The sequence below is a fragment of the Polypterus senegalus genome, chromosome 5 (genome assembly GCF_016835505.1).
Source record: "Polypterus senegalus isolate Bchr_013 chromosome 5, ASM1683550v1, whole genome shotgun sequence".
In the NCBI taxonomy this organism is placed as follows: domain Eukaryota; kingdom Metazoa; phylum Chordata; class Cladistia; order Polypteriformes; family Polypteridae; genus Polypterus; species Polypterus senegalus.
The window spans coordinates 40,721,960-40,746,070 of NC_053158.1; the positions used below are offsets into that span (position 1 = coordinate 40,721,960).

The window sequence follows — 24,111 nt, forward strand, 5'->3', positions numbered from 1 at the left end:
TGGGAACCCTTACTTAAAAAGTATGTTACTGTGAACGGTTAAGAGAGCGGAAGATGAACTGATCACCAAAAGGCATAAAGTTAAAGATGACACATTTCTTTACTATTTTAAGCAAGATTACATTTTTATTTCCATCATTCACAAATTTTCAGTGACATTTAGGTCAGGGGACTGTGAGAGCCATGGTAAAACTATCAGCTTTCTTCTCCTATGGTATTCCATTGCAGATTTTAAGATGTGTTTCAGATCATTATCTTGTTGTAGGACTCATCTTCTTTTTATTTTTTTACAAATAGTGTGATGTCTGCTTCCAGAATTTGCTGGTATTTATTTGAATCCATTCTTCCTTCTACCAATGACATGTTCCCTGTGCGATTGGCTGCAACACAAGCCCAAAGCATGATTGATCCATCTCCATGCTTACCAGTTGGAGAGCTGTTCTTTTTCTCCAAACATACCTTTACACATTGTGGCCAAAAAGTTCTATTTTGACTTCATCAGTCCACAGGACTTGTTTCCAAAATGCATCAGGCTTGTTTAGATGTTCATTTGCAAACTTCAGGTGCTGAATTTTGTTGCTAGGATGGAGGAAAGGTTTTCCTCTGCTGACTGTACCATGAAGGTCATATTTGTTCAGGTGTTGGTGTCGCCGTAGAACCACTCCAGAGTCTGCTAAATCTTTCTGAAGGTCTTTTGCAGTCAAATAGGGGCTTTTAGATGCCTTTCTGCCAAACTAATGAACAGTTCTTTCAGAAAGTTTTCTTGGTCTTCCAGACCTCAACTTGACCTCCACCATTCTTGTTAACTGCCACTTCTTAATATCATTACAAATCAAGGAAGCAGCTACCTGAAAACACTTTGCTATCTTCTTGTGACCTTCTCCTGCTTTGTGAGCATCAATTATTTAGAGAAGCCCATGGCTGGTGATTGTTGGGACAAGGTTTGAAGAGTCAGGGAATTTATACTACTTTGCAATTTGCATAACCTGGGGTTTCCTAATGATGACAGTGAACAAGCCATAGCCCTAATGAGCTACGGTAATTAAGGTCTAAGACCTTGAGAAAACTTATCTGAGACCTCAAATATCTTGGTGTGCCCAAACGTTTGCATGGTTCTCTTTTCTCTTTTTCACTGTCTAATTGTACAAAACAAAAGCAATACTAATCTTGTGTAAATTGCTGAAACAAAATGTGACATCTTTCACTTTATGCCTTTTGGTGATCAGTTCATCTTCCACTCACTTAACTATTCACAGAAACAGACATTTTAAGCAAGGATGCTGAAACATTTGCATGCCACTATAGCTCACAGAGAGTAATATGACATTATGTTATGTAATTAATATTGTTGCATCTCTAATTTTAGCTAGTTAGCAAAATTATTCTCATTAAATATCTGTACGCCTTTTCAATTGGTGATTGTCAAGATCTATATCTGCAATGTATTACATAACAGTAATGGCATAAATTGTTATTATTCTTTGTCTAGTTTTAACATTGATCTCAGTAACCACTGGTTACATACAGAAAAGAACAAATCGAAATATGTAATTTAAATTGCAAGCCTTATGAGAATGAAAAATGCATTAGATGAGGTTTGCTTCTCACACATCTGAAGCACTTGGTCCTGCGGGCTATCAATGCCACACAGCATCCACAGAATATTCAAAAAGCATCCCTGTGATGCCACTGAAAGACTTTGTTTAAGGATTTAGATAAGTTATTTAGGGGGAATAGGATGTAGATTAAGGGCATGTACTTCTCTGTACATATTGCACACATAAATATATAGTATATCTGTAGATGCAGAGATATTTTGCTTGTTTCCATTGAACAAGTTCCCAGTTTTTTAATTTCCATGTTGATCTAATCATGAAATAACAAAAAGGTGCTGACAGTGATTTTCCCTTCTTTAAATTCAAGGATGTGCCAAAGTTTGTTTTAAAAATGCACAAACAACAACAGAAGCAGTCAGGATATGCAAAGCAGTTACATGATTATATGATATTAAAAGGTGACCTGATTACTTGAAATTAGTGTTGTGCAAATCAAACATTTACTGTTATGAAAAACTTTTAAAATAGAAATATTCTGTGTAAAGTTGGGCATTGTCTGGACTTTTTCCATAACTTGTTAGGTACATTTCTAGATGGCACGTAAAAATTAATATATCCTGTTCACGACCCCAGCACATAAGCAGGGGAAGGATTCCTGGAGATGTCTGTTCCAGATATGATGTTTGTCAGCCTTCTTCCCTTCTTGTTTAATGTTGCAAGGCTACAGGTTTGACGTTTTTTTTTTTTTATGTAAACAGGTTCGAGGAGAACATGCAAACTGTGAGGAATCAGCAGTACCACTACAGCGCCACCATACCACCACCTCTGTGGTTATCATGTGTCAGTTTTATCCTATAGATTATAGCTGTCTAAAGAAATATAATTTTTCCCAATGATTATTTTAAAACATACATGCTAATTAAGGCAGGGTACAGTATATGCATTATTTAAATGCACAAGGTCTGAATGGAGACTGATAGGCAATGTAGAAGTATCTGGCCATTAAGCAGGGGTCAAAGGAGAAGCTTACAGTAGGAAAGAGTGAAATCCTAGCCAAGAGTACAGCTGCTATGAATTTTTGTAACTACAGGTTTTTGGTAAATATGGGCTCAAACCTGTCAAATCTAAAGTGGTTGATCATTTGTTTATTTGGATTATTCTCTAAGTCACTCTGTTAACCCTGAAACAATGGCCAGGGGGTTAGAGTATATGATGAACAGGCTCAACTGGTAAAGAAAAGGAAGGGAGATCAAGTAGCTGCTCGTGAGGACTATGTTCCTTAATACTGAATCTTGTAAAGAGCACGATTAAAATATTTACAGGTTTTCAAAATGAAGAGCATACAGGAACCCTTTGAACCCAGGAGAGGATAAAACAACTGCCTGAAGGAATCTAAAATAAAATAAAAAGAATCAAAAGAAAAAAGAATGAAAAAACACAAACAAATAAAATATTCACAAATCAAACTTATTTATTGCTCTTCATCAAAATGAACCATTGTATGCCATAGATGTATGCCTGCAAAAATATCTGTTGCTTGGAAAAGCAGTTTTAGAAAAAACATCATTCACCCACAAGAAACAATCATCAAAGCCCAGTCAGTTGAGATTGCTGAAAGTTATAAATATCTTGGGACAATCATTGAGTCAAAACCGACTTTAAATTAAAATAGAGAAACTGTCTGCAAAGAGAGGCAACAGCACCTCTGCTATCTAAGGAAGTTTTTATAATTCTCTTAGTCTTTGTAAACTAATGTTGAATAGATTTTGAAATTTTAATGTTAGTGAGAAAAATACAATGGAATTTTAAAAAGAAGCAATAAAATAACAAGGTCCCAACAGTTAAATCTGGCAAACCAATTTAATAGGCAAGTACTGTGGAAAGTTGGGTGCATCCTTCAAAATGGAACTCACACATTTCATTCAAAAGTGTGCCAAACATCAGCCAGTTGTTGCCATCAAATGACAGGTTCAGGTTTCTAGCGGTAAAATACAAACAATTGAACTACGCCTCCATTCTAATTGCTGATAATCTTCGAAAGTAGCGGAATTGCATAAATAAACTTCCACATTTAAAGTTGAGTCTCAATGTTGGAATAATTTGTATATGAAACATGTATGATTTGATGTTGTTCCATATGTATTAAGTTCACTTCTATATTTTACTTTTTTGTACAAAGTTAATGTTTGTTCTTGTTTTCCGTTTTTTTATGTGAGGTCTTGATCTCGCTGTAAAAATTTGCTGATAAATCCCATTTCTCTTTCAGAATGGTAAACTTAAAACTAACATCAATTCAATTCAGTTTATGTCCTTTGATATAATTTCCTTTGAATTTTTTTCTCAAAAACACACACAACATACTATTTAAAATGTCTACGTAATGAACTACAGCAAGTGGAGCAACGTAAATAAAATGATAATATACTTGCTAAAGGAAACAATGAATATATTTTTACTATCCAATGAACTATAACTGAAGGTACAAAAATACTTCACATTTACAATTTCAACCCTTTCTAATAATGTAAGTTACTGTCAATATGAATAGTGCATTAAATCTGCATTATTTATAATCTAAAGATACACTGTTTATGCAAATATTATAAGCAGGATAAGGACTTATTAAAATATATAGCCTTTTAATGAACTGGACATATCAGCACATAACTCAAAAAATTTAGCACGCTGATGCCTTATTTCATTGCTGCCCTTCTCACTCTTTGTGTCATCCATAATGTCACAGTAAAAGAAACATTTTCTTATGGTTGCCATTTACTGTAATGTTCTGTTCCAATAAACCAATCATAGCAACTAAAGTACAAAAAAAAAAATAGTTATGCAAGCCTATTTACAAAAATTAAATGATGTGAGGTCAGACTGATCCCCCTGGTCCATTTAATTACTGCGAAAATAACTTGAGGCATGTATTTTAAATTACACACATACTTAAATCCACATAATATACAATCATCCTAAATCCTTGAATACATTTCAGTGTTTTAAATACGGTTTTTCTACATCATTTCAGTAGAATAACAACCGGTCAAAACAAAATGTTTTTTTTTATGAAGGGTTATTATTTCTAATTGCCATACTAGTTAAAAGTACATTAAATGAATAGGTGTACATTGATTAATTAGCCTTCATTTTTTAGAACATAGCCTTGCTTGCATAAGTTTAAATGTTATATGAGACACAAAGAAAAAATGATATTTTAATTCAGTTTCCAAAGTGAATGTTTACTATCTCAAAACATACAGAATACTGAGGAGGAGGCACATTTTTGTAAGGGAAAAATGTGACAGGTTTTTATATTTATTGCTGAAGCTTTGTAGTGAGAAGATGTATGATGCCTGAAAAAGGGGCCTAAGATGTCTTGAAAGCTTCCCTATTATAATCTTTTCAGTTACCCAATAAAAGGTTTCATTTTGCTTGATTTCTCCCTACATTCATAATGGATAACACAGTACAACACGCTAGCATTGCTGAAGCTTTGGAAGACAATGAACTTTTCATGTTAAGTACTGGGTTTTTGTTTTGCCAAGTGTTTATTTAAAAAAAAAAAAAAAAACGGACAGAACAATGCATAGCCACACAGATATTAACAGACTCATCTTCAGTTTTAAATGATGAAAGTAGACCTTCAGACTCCACATTTAGCTGTGAGAGGATCAGTAACTGTGAAGCCATGATAGCGGCCATATAAAAAGAGAAATGGGCAGAGGTACAGTGATTACTGTGGTGGAACTGCTTGATATGTGTGGCTAACCTGTTAGCATTTCACTGTTAAAAGAGACCAAGTTTAAGCCAAAAACTAACAACTACCACCACACATTCACTCTAAAAATTGCCAGGCAAGAAATGCAATATGCCAAGCCATATTTATCTATCCATCTATCCAAGTTTAAAAGATTTTGCAATGGAAAACCTCTGCGCTAATTTATTCTACTTCCGACAGAAACTGATTTCATTTAAAATAAAATAATAAAATGTTTACACTACAGTGGAGAGGCCTGAAAATCACACAAAAAGAGAGAGGCATTAAGAAGCTATGTCCTTGCCTTTGCTTTGTATAATGTAATCTGTGCACAATCCACTTATAACAATTGCCTTAATTCATTTACCCTTTAGACAGTTGCTCCATCCTTTTTAGTCCTAACATTTTTTTTAAACACTCTTACAAAGTTTGTGATCATCGCAAATTGACTGTGCCCAGCAGCCACACATGTAAACTAATACTAAGGTAGCACACAAATATTATTGCTGTAGTGAAAAGGTAGTAATGAAAGTAACAAATATAGGCTTATGCTGTTTTTCAAAAAATATAAATTTTTATTACATGCCAAGGAGTTGAAAATAAAAAAATAATTTTTCCAATTTTTTTTACATTTAAAAATCTGTCAGACATTCTATACATAAAAAAATATAAAATGCACAGCATGCTACAAACATGTAATGCAAATAATTGCATTTTCCTGTGACCAGTAAACCAATGGATATATCATGAGCTATTTTTACATATAACATTTAAAATTTATAAAAGAAAAAAAGGAGACTGTATAGTTAGCCAATATCCTTATCCAAGGCATTTTACAAGTTAGAATACTTCCCAGCTGTTGACAGATTTTATTTACAGTTGGAGTATATGTAGGCTAAGTGACTTATACAGTACAGTGAGGCAGAGGCAGAAACTAAAGCCACAACCTTTTAGTTAAAAGTCCAAGTTCCTTAGCCCCAACTCCATACTGATTATAGAATGACATCAGGAATTAGACAAATGCCTGGTGAACTTAATTTCAGTCAATAAATCAACAGCAGCTATAACACATTTTCCATCACAAAAAAATGAATAGGATTTAAGCTTATACTTACCACTTTGGCATCAATAGCTACTTGGGCAAATCCTTTACGATTTCCCCATATAAGTGTATAGGTTTCATCACTGAACAATGCTTCCCGAACACCACCTGGAGAAATTGCTAAAAGATGGCCATTCTTCAAGGCACGGGCACACTCCTCCTGTGGTCCATGCATTACACTGAATACTTCAAGGAGCAACTTGAAACCTATGAGACACAGAACATAATTACAGAACAAAATCAAATTTCCTGACTAATAAGTGCAGAACTGTAACAGTTACTAGAAGCCAGCATACTAATATATCTCTATCATTTTCATTCCACTACCTTGTAGTAAATACAGCAGATTCAGGAAATGCACACACAGTACATAGAGCTATGTCAAGGAAAAGTGTTGGTTGAAAAATCCAGAACACACCAATTAACTAATTTTTCTAGTAGCAAACAAATGTATTAAGCAATTTCATACATTATTTTGTTAAAAAAATCTTGGCTATTTCAATGCCTTTCAAAAGTATTAGAGGTTATGGAATCAAAATTGTTATTTTTGCATTACACATATACAGTATACTTTAACTTTTAGCTGAGAAAAACCCACTGACCTTTTCACCTCGATTTTGGCAAAATCACAGAAAGCTTTGGTAATTTCCCCCAAACTTGTCAAAATGCATTGAGGGGAAGGAGAAACTGAACTAGTTTTGAGTGGATTATAACGGTGCAGTGGTATTTTAAGTGTCCCTGAGGGGCTAGGGAAGTGTCTGTCAACTATACTGGACTGCTAGTTGTAGCTAAAAATTTTGCCTGAGGTGTGATATAATAGTGCTAACCACTATGCCACCATGCTTCCCTGAGATAAAATTTATAGAATTAAAATTCTTGCAGACAGTGGTAACAAGAACAGAAATAATGAATTCACTGAAGACTGGCCACCACAGATATATCTGTGATAACAGTGACAGAATGTAATATCAGAACAGTAAAATGTATTGCAAATACTAGGAGCAGGAAGCATGAATTTAATGAGGCTTGTCCCCTACAAGCCCACTGCACCTAACAGTTATATCAAACCAGAGGGAAACCAATAGAGAGGGACAGGCAACTGACCCTGGAATTAACATTAGAGGGATGAAAATCTGTGTTAATTCAGGACTCCTAGCCCTAACCTTAATTCCCTACCTGTAGCACTGAAAGCCAGCTGGAAGCCAGACAACACAGAACTTCCAGCACATATTGAGTGACCTTGTGGCCAAAACCAAGCCTTGTGACCCCAAACTCCCTGCAGTCCAGCTGCTGGTGTTCAATGCTGCTCCTGCCTCCCTTTGTCTGACTGGGTCACTGAGGCTGGAAAAAGTGTCTCCACATATTCATCGTTTAAACAGTATCATGCTTTTGTTGAGGCAGCTCCTACTAACAGCTCTCTGAAGTACATGTAGAGTGGTGTTAGTGAGGGGAGTGGAAAGCCTCAATAAGCAGACTGGTAAAGACAGAATGGAAGTAGTGCATCCAACATTGGTTGCTATGGCTCTGTGATGTCACAGTAAAAAAGTACTTGTGCACCCCTGCCCCCAGCAGCCTTTCTAGGAGGGCTTTCCAGAGGAAATGTTGTAACAGGTAACCGTGCTGCCATGAAGCCCGATGCTGAGAACAGACTGGTGTTTCTGTCACACAACTTGAAGTTTCCTCATTAGAATTTTAAAATTGTTTTATTTTTTTCTGATATCTTTGTACAACATAGGACAGAACTTGAAGTTAGTAGTTTTTCTTGTTTTTTAAATGTGATAGGTTTGGATTTTTTTTTGTGTTTTTGTTCAATATATGATGGAACTTGTTTGCAAATGCTATAGTTATTTTTTCTGTGCAGTATTTGACAGAACTTTAGATTTTTACAGTGTAGTACAGTATAATAGATTTTTGTTCTTGCTTATATGCTGCATGATTCACCTTACAGCAGAGCAATTTATGTTTATCCAGACTATAATGTTCATGCCCTATAGTTCAATTATGATTAGTATTTTATTCCCTTTGGATTAATATCTGGCGGCACGGTGGCACAGTGGTAGAGCTGCTGCCTCGCAGTTAGGAGACCTGGGTTCGCTTCCCGGGTCCTCCCTGCGTGGAGTTTGCATGTTCTCCCGTGTCTGCGTGGGTTTCCTCCGGGCACTCCGGTTTCCTCCCACAATCCAAAGACATGCAGGTTAGGTGGATTGGCGATTCTAAATTGGCCCTAGTGTGTGCTTGGTGTGTGGGTGTGTTTGTGTGTGTCCTGCGGTGGGTTGGCACCCTGCCCAGGATTGGTTCCTGCCTTGTGCCCTGTGTTGGCTGGGATTGGCTCCAGCAGACCCCCGTGACCCTGTTCGGATTCAGCGGGTTAGAGAATGGATGGATGGATGGATGGATTGATTAATATCTTGTTTACATTAAGGGTAAGTGTCTGTTTAAAATGCTCTCATTATGATAGTTTTGTGGGTCTTTTGTGCAAATCCTGCAGGTCACTTTAAAACGGTTGAGTCACATTTTCACTGTTTGATCTCAGTAATACTTAACTGGTGATTTTAATGTTTTTGTGTTAATTTGCTTCAGTTTTAAGTAAATAAATATGACCTTTTTTCCTTAACTGTTGTTTCCATTAATCTCATTAATAAGCTACAATTAATATCCTATTAAGAAAACAAAGCAAGATCAATGAGACTTTTGTAAACTAGCGGGGGCCTTGCCTGCGCTACCCGTCAGTCACTTTGCATCTCTGTCACTCGGGTTGTGAAGAGGGGGACTCAACGCACCCCAAGGAGACGCGGTCGCTCCTCTAAAACCCACTCTTAAGGCTTGTTTAAACTTCACGCTCAGAACACGTGCACGCATCATGGCTGCCATATGTTCCCAGCGTTCATTTGATGCATCCTCTGACCAGGGGCCTCATGCATAACGCTGTGCGTAGAATTCTCACTATAACATGACGTAAGCACAAAAGCCGAAATGTGCTTACGCACAGAAAAATACAGATGCAGGAATCTTTGCGGTCGCCCACTTCCGCATTTTTCCGCTACATAAATCCCGGTCACCGTGAAAAGTAACTCTCGTGCACACGCGTGCTGTTCCGCCCCAAATCCTCCCAGAATTATGCCTCTTTGAATATGCAAATTAATATAAATAGCCCTTAAGCTCAGCGTTCTGTGAAAAGGCAATGGCAAAAGCACGGGGGAAAAAATTAAAATTTCAGTGATTACAAAGTGGAGGCAAAGAAAAACATACTATCTGTTGGTTCAAACAGTGGTATAAATAACAAAAGGAAGTTGATCGAGTGACATAGCGTATTTGAGAAACTCGAAAGCTCAAGTTCACAAAGTCGCACAGCGCCAAAATAAAAAAGAAGTCACATATCAAAGTCGCCATGAAAAGGCGAGTTGTAGCCCACCATCTGAGCTTATTAGGGTACAGACAAAAAAAATAGGCACACAATGGGAAAAAAGCACGAAATGTCAACTTTAAACTCGAAATTTCCACTTTAATTATGTACTTTATTTTGTCATTAAAGTAGAACATCATAAACTTCATCTTAAATTTATTTAATTTACTAGTTTCTCAAATCCCATCTTAACTAAAAAGTAGCACATTAAATGCTTTGTTTTGTATTTGATCTTCAATGTGCTCTATGTGTGTGAATGTGTGCTTCCGTTCTTTCTCTTTCTCCGAAAAGACACAGAATCCATTACATTCGTGATATTACAGCTATCTGAATAATTAAAATACTGAGATGTATACGTGATATAATTTTCATGATGATTGGAATGAAAGCATGCTATTAAACATGGAAACACTATGGCGCAGTGATTGTTCGATGAAATAACTTATTGTAGCAGTACTGTCTCTTTCAAAACGTACTAACCTCCAATTCTTGTCGTTACTTTTCTTTCCCCAAATATCCAATCACCACACAATCAGCTCTGTAATAGACATTAAGCCATCTGTAAGCTTACAACGACAATTCTTCAAAACTTTTAAGGAACATTGAAATATCTTCATAGTACGTGTTTAATTATTCTATCCATCTATCCTTCCAGTGTCGCGCCAGCCTCAGCAAATATACAGCACAAGGCAGGAACAATACGTGAACTTGCTAGTGATGCGGCACCGTGTCCTCACATGTTTAATTATTAACAATACAGATTATTTAAATGAAGTTAAAGTTTTATCTGTATAATATAATCAACATATTTTACTGCATTTCATCTTAAAAATGATATTGTCATCCTATGTAAATACGCGCTTTATAAAGTGGCGCAGGTTGTGTAATATTATAACTGTAGTGCAAGTTTACAGTGGGGTAATTTTACTTATAAGTACAAACAGTTCTACAAAGAGCACTTGATTGAGTGCGTTTATAGTTCTTGGGATGAAACTGTTTCTGAACCGCGAGGTCTGTACAGGAAAGGCTTTGAAACGTTTTGTCGTGGCTTTGGCAGCATGTGCTTGATGCTGTATCCTGATAATTCTATATCCGATCAGCTGCTGCTGTGATTCCCCACTCAGATACAGTATAAATACTCTGAGTGGTGCAGTGAGAGTATTATGGAAAAAGATGATCCGCTGTGGCAACCCTTAAAGGGAGCAGCTGAAAGAAGGAAAAGAAGAAGAAGAAGGTGCAGTGACAGTAACAACGCTAAAGCAGTTATGGTATTTGGAATACTATGGCTATTCCCTGGGCCATTGTATTGTTACAGGTTAATTACAATCAGATGCATTACACAAATAAACAATATGCGGTTAGTTTCAGTGTGTTTATAAAGCTGTGTCATAAATGTGGTTCTAAGAAATAAAGGGTAACCACACAGTAACTGTAGCACTGCTTTGACGCTGGGAGCCACCAGTCAGCAAAACCGAGTGGAGAACTTGCGTACGACAAGGTATGAGGTACCGTGGAAAAGTGCGTGGCTTTACGCCAGGTGTAGGTTTTATACATCATGATTCGAACGTGGAAACGTTCTTACACAACATTTCTGTGCATACGCACCATTTATGCATGAGGCCCCAGGTCCTCAGAAAATAACGCGACACGTGCGCAAGTGTGTTAAAGTTGGAATATGACGCCAGAGTCTCTGTTTACAATCTTCATGTGACAGAAAGCCTCTATGCTGATCCTATGGGATCGATGTGCATGCTTCGATGTTTGATGAATGGTTCGATGTGGTGAAGCAAAATGCCGAAACACAGATACATTCATGGTGCTTTTATATTCAAGCATCGCATATTCACGATTGTAATGACACAGTACATTTTAGAAGTCTCACGTACCATCTTTTGTGCTGTCTTTTTTTCCTGGGGCTTCCTACTGACACGACAGCAGCGGCAAACAGCAACAGATCACCACACAGAACACATTAACTGTATAATATTCCAACTCTCAGCACATTTAGAACCCTTAGATTTATACTTGATATCACTTTCATGATGAAATGCATTAAAGTATGTATGTTACATTTAAATAAAAATCATTAATTTTGTTTAAATAATGAATACTGTTAATAATTACACACATGGGGGTGACACTGTGGTGGAGCGTTAGTACTGCTTCCTCACAGAGTCATTTCCTGCTGGGTTTCCACAGTGTACTCCGGTTTCCTTCCAAAGATATGCAGATTTGGCGATTTGGTGCCGCTAAAATGATTCCAGTGTATGTGTGTGCTTGTATTCACCTTGTGATGAGCTGAGGCCCCATCCAGGGATTGTTCCTGCCTTGTGCCCAGTGCTTGCTGGAATGGATACATCCCTGGATTGATGGATTTTATCATTAAACATCCTTTTTAGAGATATTGTGGTAAGGGGTCATCGGAATTTAATGGGTGTTGCAGGCAATTCACAGCACAGAGAAGCCGAACCTGTTCTCACCGTGATAACATCTCGCACTGCCACCTGCTGAATTCCTCTAGATTTACGTAACAGGAGCATGCGTCGCATCGCATGAATTTTAAACCTGGCCTTAAACTGTGATACAATGAGAAACAAATACTGTACAATTTTTTTTACCTCCTCTTTGCTCAATCAGCTGCTGGCTTGCTGCTGCTGTTGCTGCCGCCGCCGTGCCGTGTGATATGCATCTCGTGCAGCGCACTTCTGTTATATCACCTATGTCCATATATTCATTCTCTTTTCACTTTTACCTTTTCATCAATATCGGATTGAATTTTGATTCTGTGTTTGGAATTACATCGTGACAACGCAATGTTTAACTGCCCATGAGTGAATATAGTTTCTTTCTCTCTACAAGAAATGTGTCTGACAATAGCATTCACACAAATTAGAAATGATTTCTCTCGCAGGATTTCACTTTCACCAAACAACAAATCTTTTAATTCTCGTGGATACGCCTCTTCATTGGGAAGAAACACTACTTTTTTTTCCCTCATGGCAACATGAATTAGACGATCTACAAGTCTCCGACTTAAAGTTTAAATCTGAACAATATATTCAATCTCTTTTCGCTTTTCCATTATTTCACCGAGTAATAATTTCCGTTTGTTTGCGCAAATGCAATCTTTATTATCATTTTCTTAAGACTTTAGAATGTTCATACTTCCATTATCTCTAACCTGCTCAGCATGTGTACCGCACCAATGTTTTTGAATTCTATACGACATTCTACTTTGTCATCTACTCTTTGTTTTATTTCTAGCCCCACTCGTGGTTAAATCTCTTGACACAAAGACTCGTCTCACAGGACGTGAAAGTGTCTTTCTGAGAATGTCACATCTCATCTCTTTCCAACACTTTTTTTTATAATGGAGAGACATGTTTCTAAAGGATGCAAAATATCATCCAATTATCGTTATAATCCCAGAAAATATCGGGATATAATTTCTTGCCTATATCACACACCCCTACTGTTCAAACAGTGGAATTATTCTAAGATGTTAAAAAAAAATCAAAAACACAATTATCATCTCAATGAATAGGCTTAAAATAATGCACAGGTTAGCAAATATAAAGCAGTGACAATAAAATATTAACTGCCATGAAACATATACATAGATACATATACAGATAACTAAATAAAATTAAATAATTCTGATATTCAATATTCCCTCTAGTGCAAGACTTGTAATAGTTAATAGAAAGAAAACTAAAAAAAAGTAAAACAAAAAAAAAAAATAGAATTAAAAATGACACAATAACAAGCAAAATCAATTTTTAGACCTTCAGTCCATATTATTAATTCATTAATGAATTATTTAATTAGCCCAAGGGTAATTTCAGTATAACCACAATATTATATATACAGTATATACAGTATATATATATATATATATATATATATATACACTGTGTGCACAATTATTAGGCAAGTGAGTATTTTGACCATATCATCATTTTTAATGCGTATATTCCAACTCCAAGCTGTATTAACTTGAATGCTTATTGGATTTAAGCACGTCAGGTGATGTGTATTTGTGTAATGAGGGAGGGTGGGGCCTAAGGAGATCAACACCCTATATCAAGGTGTGCAGAATTATTAGGCAGCTAGTTTTCCTCAGGCAAAATGGGCAAAAAAGAGATTTAACTGACTCTGAAAAGTCAAAAATTGTAAAAGTCTTTCAGAGGGATGCAGCACTTTTGGAATTGCTAAGATATTGGTGTGTGATCACAGAACCATCAAACATTTTGTTGCAAATAGTCAACAGGGTCGCAAGAAACGTGTTGAGAACAAAAGACGCAAATTAGCTGCCAAAGATTTGAGAAGAATCAAACGTGAAGCTGCCAGGAACCCATTATCCTCCAGTACTTTCATATTCCAGAGCTGCAACCTACCTGGAGTGCCCAGAAGGTGTTCAGTGCTCAAAGACATGGCCAAGGTAAGGAGGGCTGAAACCTAACCACCACTGAACAAGAAACATAAGTTGAAACGTCAAAACTGGGCCAAGAAATATCTGAAGACAGATTTTTTTCAAAGGTTTTATGGACCGATGAGATGAGAGTGACTCTTGATGGACCAGATGGATGGACCTGTGGATCAGTAATGGGCACAGAGCTCCACTCCAACGTGGAGGTGGGGTACTGGTATGAGCTGGTATTTTTAAAGATGAGCTAGTTGGACCTTTTGCATTGAAGATGAACTCAAAATCAACTCCCAAACCTACTGCCAGTTTTTGAAGACACTTTCTTCAAACAGTGATACAGGAAAAGACCATGATTTTTATGCAGGCCAATGCTCCATCACTTGCATCGAAGTTCTCCACTGCGTGGCCAGCCAGTAAAGGCCTTAAAGATGAAGGAATAATGACATGGCCCCTTCCTCATCTGACCTAAACCCTATCGAGAACTTGTGGGCACTTCTTAAACGCTAGATTTACGGGGGAGAAAAACAATACACCTCTCTGAAGAGTGTCTGGGAGGCTGTAGTCACTGCTCCACAAAAAGCTGATCGTCAACAGATCAAGAAACTGACAGACTCCATGAATGGAAAGGCTTATGACTGTTATTGGAAAGAAGGGTGGCTATATTGGTCATTGATTGATTGATTGATTTTTTTTGAAATGTCAGAGATGTTTATTTGTAAATTTTGAGGTGTTTGTTTATTATTCTCACTATAACAGATGAAAATAAACAAGTGAGATGGGAAAATTTTCATTTTCCTTTAGTTGCATAATAAATCTGCACACTAATAGTTGCCTAATAATTGTGCACATATGTATTCCCCTGATGATGTTCACACTCACATTTCCGTTGTGAAACATTCAGGTTTCAGGTTTATTAACATTTTGGATTGACTGATAGCACTGTGTTTGTTCCATATTAAAATTAATCCTCAAAAATACAACTTGCCTAATAATTGTGCACACAGTGTGTATATATATATATATATATATATATATATATATATATATATATATATATATATATATATATGGTTACTCTCTCTCAGTCTTAAAGTAATGTATGAATATTCTGTAAACACACATGTCATATATTACCACCAATACTGCTGTGAAGATGCCATCTGGTGGCTATAATCTTATGTTCCTTGCTGACTAGGAGAACCAGATGGCCACTTAAAAGCAAGAACCTGTGACCTGAGAAAACTTTGTTAAACAGTCTTTGGATGGCAACATCAATCTGTTTAAATTCACTCAATGGGACAAGAAAATGTAACACAATTAAACTAGACAGCCCTGTTCTGTGCAAGCAGTGCTGAAGACTAGCCTGCCAAATGTGAATAATCATTGATAGGATGACTCAGACAAAATTACACTGTGGGATAAGTTTGTTTTCGGTTGTTTACTAATGAGGGTCATTATGTGCCAAAAAATGTTTTCTGTACAAAAAAAATGCATACTAAACTAATGAACTCTGAACATAACATTTACTGAAATGAATATCTAAAATATTCAGTTCAATAGAAGGGAAAAGATCCCTAGATAAATCAATAAATTTTATTGCTTAAGCATAGTGGCAGATATGTATTATGATAAAGAATAAAATGAAAAAATGTATACACTTAAATCTGCATAATTCTGAAAACTATTAGATTTAAAGAATAAATTCAAGCAATCTTACTTAACATTGACAAAATGTATTGATACCCATTTTATATTTTAATTAAACCATATTTTAAATTGTGCACAGGTGAAGTACTTTAACTAAAGGTTAGAAAATCAAAAACACTCAACCTAAATAAACAGAATTGAAAAGGATTTTACAGAAACTGGGATTCATGGGAAGCAACTCAAAAGTCACCGTCATCTAAGTGGGGATTCTATCTGTGTCCCTGAAAATACAGTACATCAGAGGCACTTTACCCATTTATTTTTTTAGTTGAAAGAAACAGAAAAACTTCTCTGCGTTTCACTAAAGTAGTATTTTTTTTTTAAATTTGCCATGTTTTTGTACCTCATTTCTTGACATCAAAATAATAACTTGGATTGAGACAGTCATCTTGGAGCATTATTTTATGCAATACCACTACTACTCAATCCTTTAATGTTAGATGGTTTCAGAAGTATAATTTTGCTTTTGAATGATTGCATTAATTAAAATGGAATACAATGTTGAAGAAAATAATAAACACAATGACAACAACATCAAAAATGAACATATACTGCACAGGTACTACAATAAATTCTTAAGCTGTCATTTAAAATAATATACATATATCTTCTCCTGAAGTACTTTTTGTATTTTTTTTGATGCTATATAATGTAAATGTAAAAGCAATTGCTGCAGATCACATATTAAAACATTAATACACTTACTATATTTGAACAGGTGAAACAAATGAAAAATTATACAAAACATACAAAAAAATTACATATAAACAAACACACACATATATATATATATATATATATATCAGCACCAAGAATAATTTTAAATATAATATCACAGAGTAGTTATAAAAGAAACACAGAAAAATAAGATATATATAACAAATGATTATACTCATATCTCTCAAACAGCCAAAGCATGGCATTAGCATAACCTTTCAGTCCATAACCACTTCAGTTCTGTATACAAATATGGACAGAGAAGATCATTAGAGGAAAACAAGTCTACAATGAAATATGTAATCTCTAGAAAATAGATTTGTCTTCTGCAAACACATACTTATAAAAACAATTCCAGATTACTGTCTTTAAAGTTAAATACTAAAATATTTCTCCAGCATATCTTTGTTGTGTGGTGCAGGAATAACAGCCTGCAATTGTCCTGGTGAGCTGAATGACTTCAGGCCTGTCACCCTGACATCACATGTGATGAAGACCATGGAGCGGCTGCTGCTTCACCACCTGAGGCCACAGGTCCGCCACGCCCTCGACCCTCTGCAATTTGCATACCGGGAGAATGTGGGAGTGGAGGATACCATCACCTATATGCTACACCAATTCCTCTCCCACTTGGACAAAGGCAGTGGTGCAGTTTATGTTTTTGGACTTCTCTAGCTTCTTCAACACCATCCAACCTCTGCTCCTTAGGGACAAGCTGACAGTGATTGGAGCAGATTCATTCCTGGTGGCATGGATTGTAAACTATATTACAGACAGACCTCAGTATGTGTGTCTTGGGAACTGCAGATCTGACATTGTAGTCAGCAACTCAGGAGCGCCACAGGGGACTGTGCTTTCTCCGGTCCTGTTCAGCCAATATACATCTGACTTCCAATACCGGCCATGTTCGCTGACGACACTGCTATTGTGGGCTGCATCAGGAGTGGGCAGGAGGAGGAGTATAGGAACCTAATCAAGGACTTTGTTAAATGGTGCGACTCAACCACCTACAACTGAACACCAGTAAAACCAAGGAGCTGGTGGTGGATTTTAGGAGGCCCAGGCCCGTCATGGACCCTGTGATCATCAGAGGTGACTGTATGCAGAGAGTGCAGACCTATAAATACCTGGGAGTGTAGCTAGATGATAAAATGGACTGGAGTACCAATACTGATGCTCTCTGCAAGAGAGGACAGAGCCGAATATACTTCCTTAGAAGGCTGGCGTCCTTCAATATCTGCAATAAGATGCTGCAGATGTTCTATTAGACGGTTGTGGCGAGCGCCCTCTTCTATGCGGTGGTGTGCTGGGGAGGCAGCATAAAGAAGAGGGACACCTGGACAAACTGGTGAGGAAGGCAGGCTGTATTGTAGGTACAGAGCTGGACAGTTTGACATCTGTGGTAGAGCGACGGGCACTGAGCAGGCTCCTGTCAATCATGGAGAATCAGCTGCATCCACTGAACAGGATCATCTCCAGACAGAGGAGCAGCTTCAGCAACAGACTGCTGTCACTGTCCTGCTCCACAGACAGAATGAGGAGATTGTTCCTCTCCCACACTATGCAACTCTTCAACTCCATATACTCCTGTAGCCACAATAAATGCCTTTACTTTACAGACAAACCAGGGATGAACAAGTTCCTTTCTACTGCAGCCACAGCCGCGACACACATAAAAAACATCAATAATAACTCATAAACTTGCAATATTATTTAGGAAAATCGCAACATTTTACTCACCAAAAATTCGGATTATTTGTAAACAAAATCCAACGTCATCTCTTTCCTCAAAAACAGTTCAATTACTCTGTCATACGGATTATCCGTGCGCTTGAGTTCCATCAAAACCTCACTTTCTATCGCCATCGAAGCTAATGCTGAAAGGCTAACCTGCCCAATGGTATTTCTGGCATAAGTTTGATTTCGCTTTAGGGCTGAAAATGTCCGCTCGACAGAAGCAGTGTACACAGGAATGCTCACCGCCAAATATACCAATGTGAACAGCTGCCCCATGCTCTCATTCAGATTTTTCTGATGAAGGAAGTCAAGGAGATCAGTGGAAGATTCTCCTGCAAAATCATCCATGGCATACATTACAGTCAGTTCTGATTTTAGCCGAGACACATCAAAAAGCGCTCTGTGGCTCTTGTGTTAAACTAAAGAAGGCTGCATGCGTGAAATTTTTCTTGTATTCCCGAAACTTCTGGGACTCAAGGAGCGGGACAAACATCAGGTTTTCATGGTCTTGAAATCTGGTCTGTGTCTGGCAAATAATATTGTCCAGAATCCTGCCATGGAGTTGGCCGTAGTGCACGCGACGATCTTAAGCTCGGAACATTTGCGGTGCATTCAATGGCCTCGTAGAGTTCCTCATATCGGCTTCTATCCAATCAATGGGTCTGAATACGGTGACGTTGTCGTACACCTGCTAGAGGGCCATACTGACACCAACTCAAAATCTGATTGGTTGAAGCAACAGGTTAATCGACATTTATTCTGTGTTAGAGTGCCTCCACAACAGATTGTGAAAGCCTCTCTGCCTGGCAACAAATGATGGCTGAAATGTGATTGGTTAAATGCTTTAATACGAAACTCCGCCTCCCACGGCTATCGACCTGCAGTCTATTCTCTCTGCCTGGCAACAAATGATGGCTGAAATGTGATTGGTTAAATATTTTAATACTAAACTCCGCCTCCCATGGCTATCGAGCTGCATTCTATTACAGTATATGGACGAAAATACGTTCCAGTTATGACCATTACGCGTAGAATTTTGAAATGAAACCTACCCAACTTTTGTAAGTAAGCTGTAAGGAATGAGCCTGCCAAATTTCAGCCTTCTACCTACACAGGAAGTTGGAGAATTAGTGATGAGTGAGTCAGTCAGTGAGTGAGTCAGTGAGGGCTTTGCCTTTTATTAGTATAAATAGAGTGCCTTTCATATCTATCTATCTAATTAAACATCATCATGACAAAAGAGCTTGTGATGGATTTTCAATGTGCCAAGAAGCCTCCAAGACCAGTCACCAATTCAGGGAGAGCACATGAAAATGGTGCATAGCTGCATGTACCTGGGGGTTCACGTAAACAACAAACTGGACTTGTCTGACAACACAGTGGTGCTATACAAGAAAGGCAATAGCAGACTGAACTTGCTAAGGATGTGTGAAGCAAGTTGCTGGAAATGTTCTACCAGTTAATACTCTCCTGGGGAAGCAGCCTGAGCTCAAAAATGCACAATGTCTAAAGGAAAGCTTGCTCTTTTACAGGGTGAACCCTGGACACACTGGAAGCTGTTGCGGAAAAGAGAATGATGGCAAAATTGGATGCCATCATGAAAAATCCCCTCCATTTCCTCCAGGAGGCACGCTGTTGGAGCCCTTTTAGACATAGGCTCATTCCTCCATGGCCTGCAAGTAAGGAACTCTGGGGATCTTTTCTGCCCACTGCTATTAGGCAATTCAATGTTTTCCCCCCAATGTACTTGTTAAGTTTATTTTTATTAATTTACTTGTCAATTGATTAATTGATTGTTTTATTTGTCCTGTGAGTCTGTATCCCTGTTTTTAATGTTTCTGCTACTGTATGCATCTGAATTTCCCTAGCGGATTAATAAAGTTTATCTAATTTATCTAGTCAAATCTAATCTAAGACAAATTACTATATTGGCAATACACACTTCATCAAGTGAACAACTTTTTTGTTTTTTATAAAACACTCCTTGGAGCACAAACAAAAGAAACATATACAGGTGTCCCATGTTTTAAACTAGAAAGCAAAGTTAGAAGATGCTGTGAATATTATATCGGTGATTATTACCACCTATTCTGAGCTGAGTGAATACGGCTACCTTGCTGCCTTTTTCCATCCAGTGTGAGGCCTCCCAGAAGATCTTAATTTGTCCCCAGGCGGAAATTTGGTCTGAAGACACACTGGAATGACTATAAAGCAAGAAAATTAAAAAAAAAAGAAAAGTTCTGACTTGGCTGTCACAGTCACAGTGAGGCATTATGCAGTCAATAGAAGCAAGAGAAGGAGTCATTGGCATGTTTCAGGCAGACATGCCACATGCCATTGTTGCCAGGCAATACAAATTAAGTCATTCCACTATGTTAGGACTGCAGTCAGAGTTTCAGTAGATTGACAGGACAAAACATTGTTCACAATCTAGTCGCCTTCTAATGACCACATCAAAGAAGGGCCAACAGATCAGACTGTCCATGTGAAAGATCATTTAAGATCTGCCACCTGTAGTGCTGCTAAAACTACCAGCGGACACAATATCCAGATAAGTGACAAGATAGTGAGGAACAGGCTCAAAACTGCTGCCATTAGATCAAGGCAACCTGTCACAGATCCTTTACGCAAATCTCCTAGATGTATGACCCTCCAGCAGGGTGATGCCAGGATACATACAGCTGCTGCTCTCCCTGCAGTTCTAAGGAATGCTTGTGTGTAGGTGCTGCCTTAGCTTGCCTTCTCTCTTGATCTTAACCCCATAGAGCACCTTAGGGAAGCCATAGATTGTGCCAGTCCATCGGGAGATGTTATTTTCTGCCTGACCTGCTAATGGTCACCAACTGTATCAGATCCTTGTGCAGTAAAGGATAATATCCCATAATTACAAATTCAGAAGTCCACTGGCTCTATTAACTAAAGACACCAAGTAGTGGTAAGTGCAAGAGGTGATCAGATAAGTTACTTATAAACTGTAAAATTACATCTGGTAATGTTCATGTTGGCTAGCATTTTTGTTACTTTTGTTGTACTGTTTTTTCCTCCTTTATTCCTATTTGTTTATTCTTGAAATGAATATTCGCTTCCAACGATGAGTGTTGCATTTCTTTTTTCAATCAGGATTATCACATTTTTTAATTCAAATATTAAAGGCATCTCAAATTTTCTACATCCATCTGTCCATCTTCCAAACTTGCTAATTCAAAGCAGTGTTGCAGGGAACCTGGGGGCTATCCCAGTATGAATCGGGAACAAGCCAGGAACTTTCCTTGGATATTCATCACACATCTACCACAGGATAAACGTATACACAAACACATTAAGACCAATTTAGCATTGTAAATCCATCTAACTTGCATGTCTTTGGACTGCAAGTGGAAACCAGAGCATCTGGAGCAAACCCATGGACATATGGAGGACAAGCAAACTCCATGCAGGGAGCTCCCAGGAAGTGAAACTCAGTCTCCTTGTTGTGAGGTAGCAATACTGTCACTGCACAAATGGGATGCCCATATTTCTACATGTTCAACTAAAAAAGTTTTTGTGATTTAACTAAAACAAAATTGTATGTTAGTTATTGCAACTGACAGCTCAGAATCCACTTTTGAACCATTTTAATTCCCAAATAACCAAGTCCATACCTATCCAATTATCTGATATGTGTACCTGTTTTAGGTGTCTGTTCTATATTATTTACAAGACACCCAACACTACAAATCGCTTAGGCTTTCAATAATCCCTTAGGCATGACTTACAAATAACTTTTGGACATGAATGTCCTCTAAAGGAATAAATATAAAGAATAAATAATCCTTTTTTTAATGAAGTTGTTTTTTATAATTATGACATGCATTTATTTGCCACAGAAACATAAATTTGTTCTACTAGGGGAAAGAGTGATTGTAAAACAAAAGGCTGAATATTTACCAAGTATGTCCATTTTAGAGCAAGAATTGTATCAGTTAACAACCTGAGATTACATGTGTTGCATATTTTACCTTTATTCTGTGGTTTGATTTCTATTGTACCCATTTTAAATACTTCTGAAGTGCTTTGAGGATAGCAGAGGTGCTATATAAATATTTTTTTAATTATTATTATTAGCATCACATTGATTAGTGCTGATGCCTCAAAGTTCTAAGTGTTTGCGTAGAGTCTGTACAGAGACTTCAACTTTCTAAAGGTCTTCAATTTAAGTGTTTCAGGGTACAATGGACACTACATACACTCCATTTATACATCGTTATGTATATTTTCAAATATTTTTAGCTGAAAGGCAATATTATGCAAAACAGCTACAGATTTACTTTGTCATATTCTACTCCAGTGTTTCTGATTTCAGCCATGGCTTCTGTCATATTGGTGGCTGTTTACCAGACAGTTTCACCCACAGCTGTCACTGTAAACAGAAAGTGAACTTGTATGAATCTTTCCCTCAGGCAGGATGGTGTCAAGAATCTGTAATAAAAATTAATTACTTCTCCAACATCATTTTGTTGTAGAACATATCTCAGAAATGCGCAAAGCATGTCTTCTGAAATCAACACCTTTGCCACACTGAACTGGACTTGTTTGATAAGTTTTAAGGCTTTCATTTTTAACTTTTCTCTCTTAACCCATACTCCTTTATTGTTTTTTTTTATTTATAAATACAGTACTTAGCAACAATAATTTCCATGAAATAAGACTACTTGATAAATCTGTGAAAAAAATATCAAACCTGTCATTTAAATTCAATATCAAAAATCCTATTTGAACTATATTTGTAATAGGTCAGTCAGTCAGTCAGTTATTTTTCAACCCGCTAACATCCTAACACAGGGGTCTGCTGGAGCCAATCCCAGCCAGCACAGGGCGCAAAACAGGAACAAACCCCGGGCAAGGTGCCAGCCCACTGCAGGGCACACAAACACACACACACACTCCAAGCACACACTAGGGACAATTTAGGATCGCCAATGCACCTAACCTGCATGTCTTTGGACTGTAGGAAGAAACAGGAGCACCCGGAGGAAACCCACGCAGACACGTGGAAAACATGCAAACTCCATGCAGGGAGGACCCAGGAAGAACCCAGGTCTCCTTACTGCAAGGCAGCAGCGCTACCACTGCTCCACCGTGCCACCCCTTATTTGTAATAGGTTTACAAAATAAATAAAAACTCAAAATTTGTTACACAACAAATTAACTCTGCACATTCTTACTGCAAAATGTCAACCTTTAAATTGTGCTGACAGCACAAAGCATGGCTACGCAATTACAAGTTAGAAACAAAAGACTGTTGTTCTACCCTGTTTACAGTATTTTAATGTAATTTACCCAATTTGCTTCTTTTAAACATTGAATGAAAGACAGGTAGATGTCTACCAACTAGAATGCAAAATTAATATTAAATGAGCATTAAAAAATAAAATATATTAACATAAAAAAGGAAGGAAGTGGTTACTGACCTGGAAGCTTAAATAGAAAATGGTCAGCGACAGAATGGCAAGTCCTCCCCTTCTGAATGATGACTTTAGCTAAAAAGTAATAATAGTCTATGGGAATGGCTCCATGATAATAAACAATTAGAGCAGCCCCTTTATTTGGAATTTTTTCCAGTCCATGAATTTCATAACCTGCCAAAGTGTAAGACAAAAAAAAAAAAATAAAATAACAATTTGCTGATATTAGACTTAGCAGTATATGCAGAATTCATATGCAGATA

At 37.3% G+C, this 24,111-nt stretch overlaps 1 protein-coding gene across 1 annotated transcript in view; it reads right to left on the reverse strand.

The window, feature by feature from the left end:
- Positions 1 to 24,111, reverse strand: part of tmem68 (transmembrane protein 68) — a 100,945-nt gene that overhangs the window by 33,901 nt on the left and 42,933 nt on the right. Inside the window, exons 4-5 of the mRNA XM_039754522.1 lie at positions 23,855 to 24,022; positions 6,428 to 6,621 (exon numbers count right to left, since the gene is read on the reverse strand). Coding sequence (XP_039610456.1) covers positions 6,428 to 6,621; positions 23,855 to 24,022 — 362 coding nt within the window. The remainder of the gene's footprint in view (positions 1 to 6,427; positions 6,622 to 23,854; positions 24,023 to 24,111) is intronic.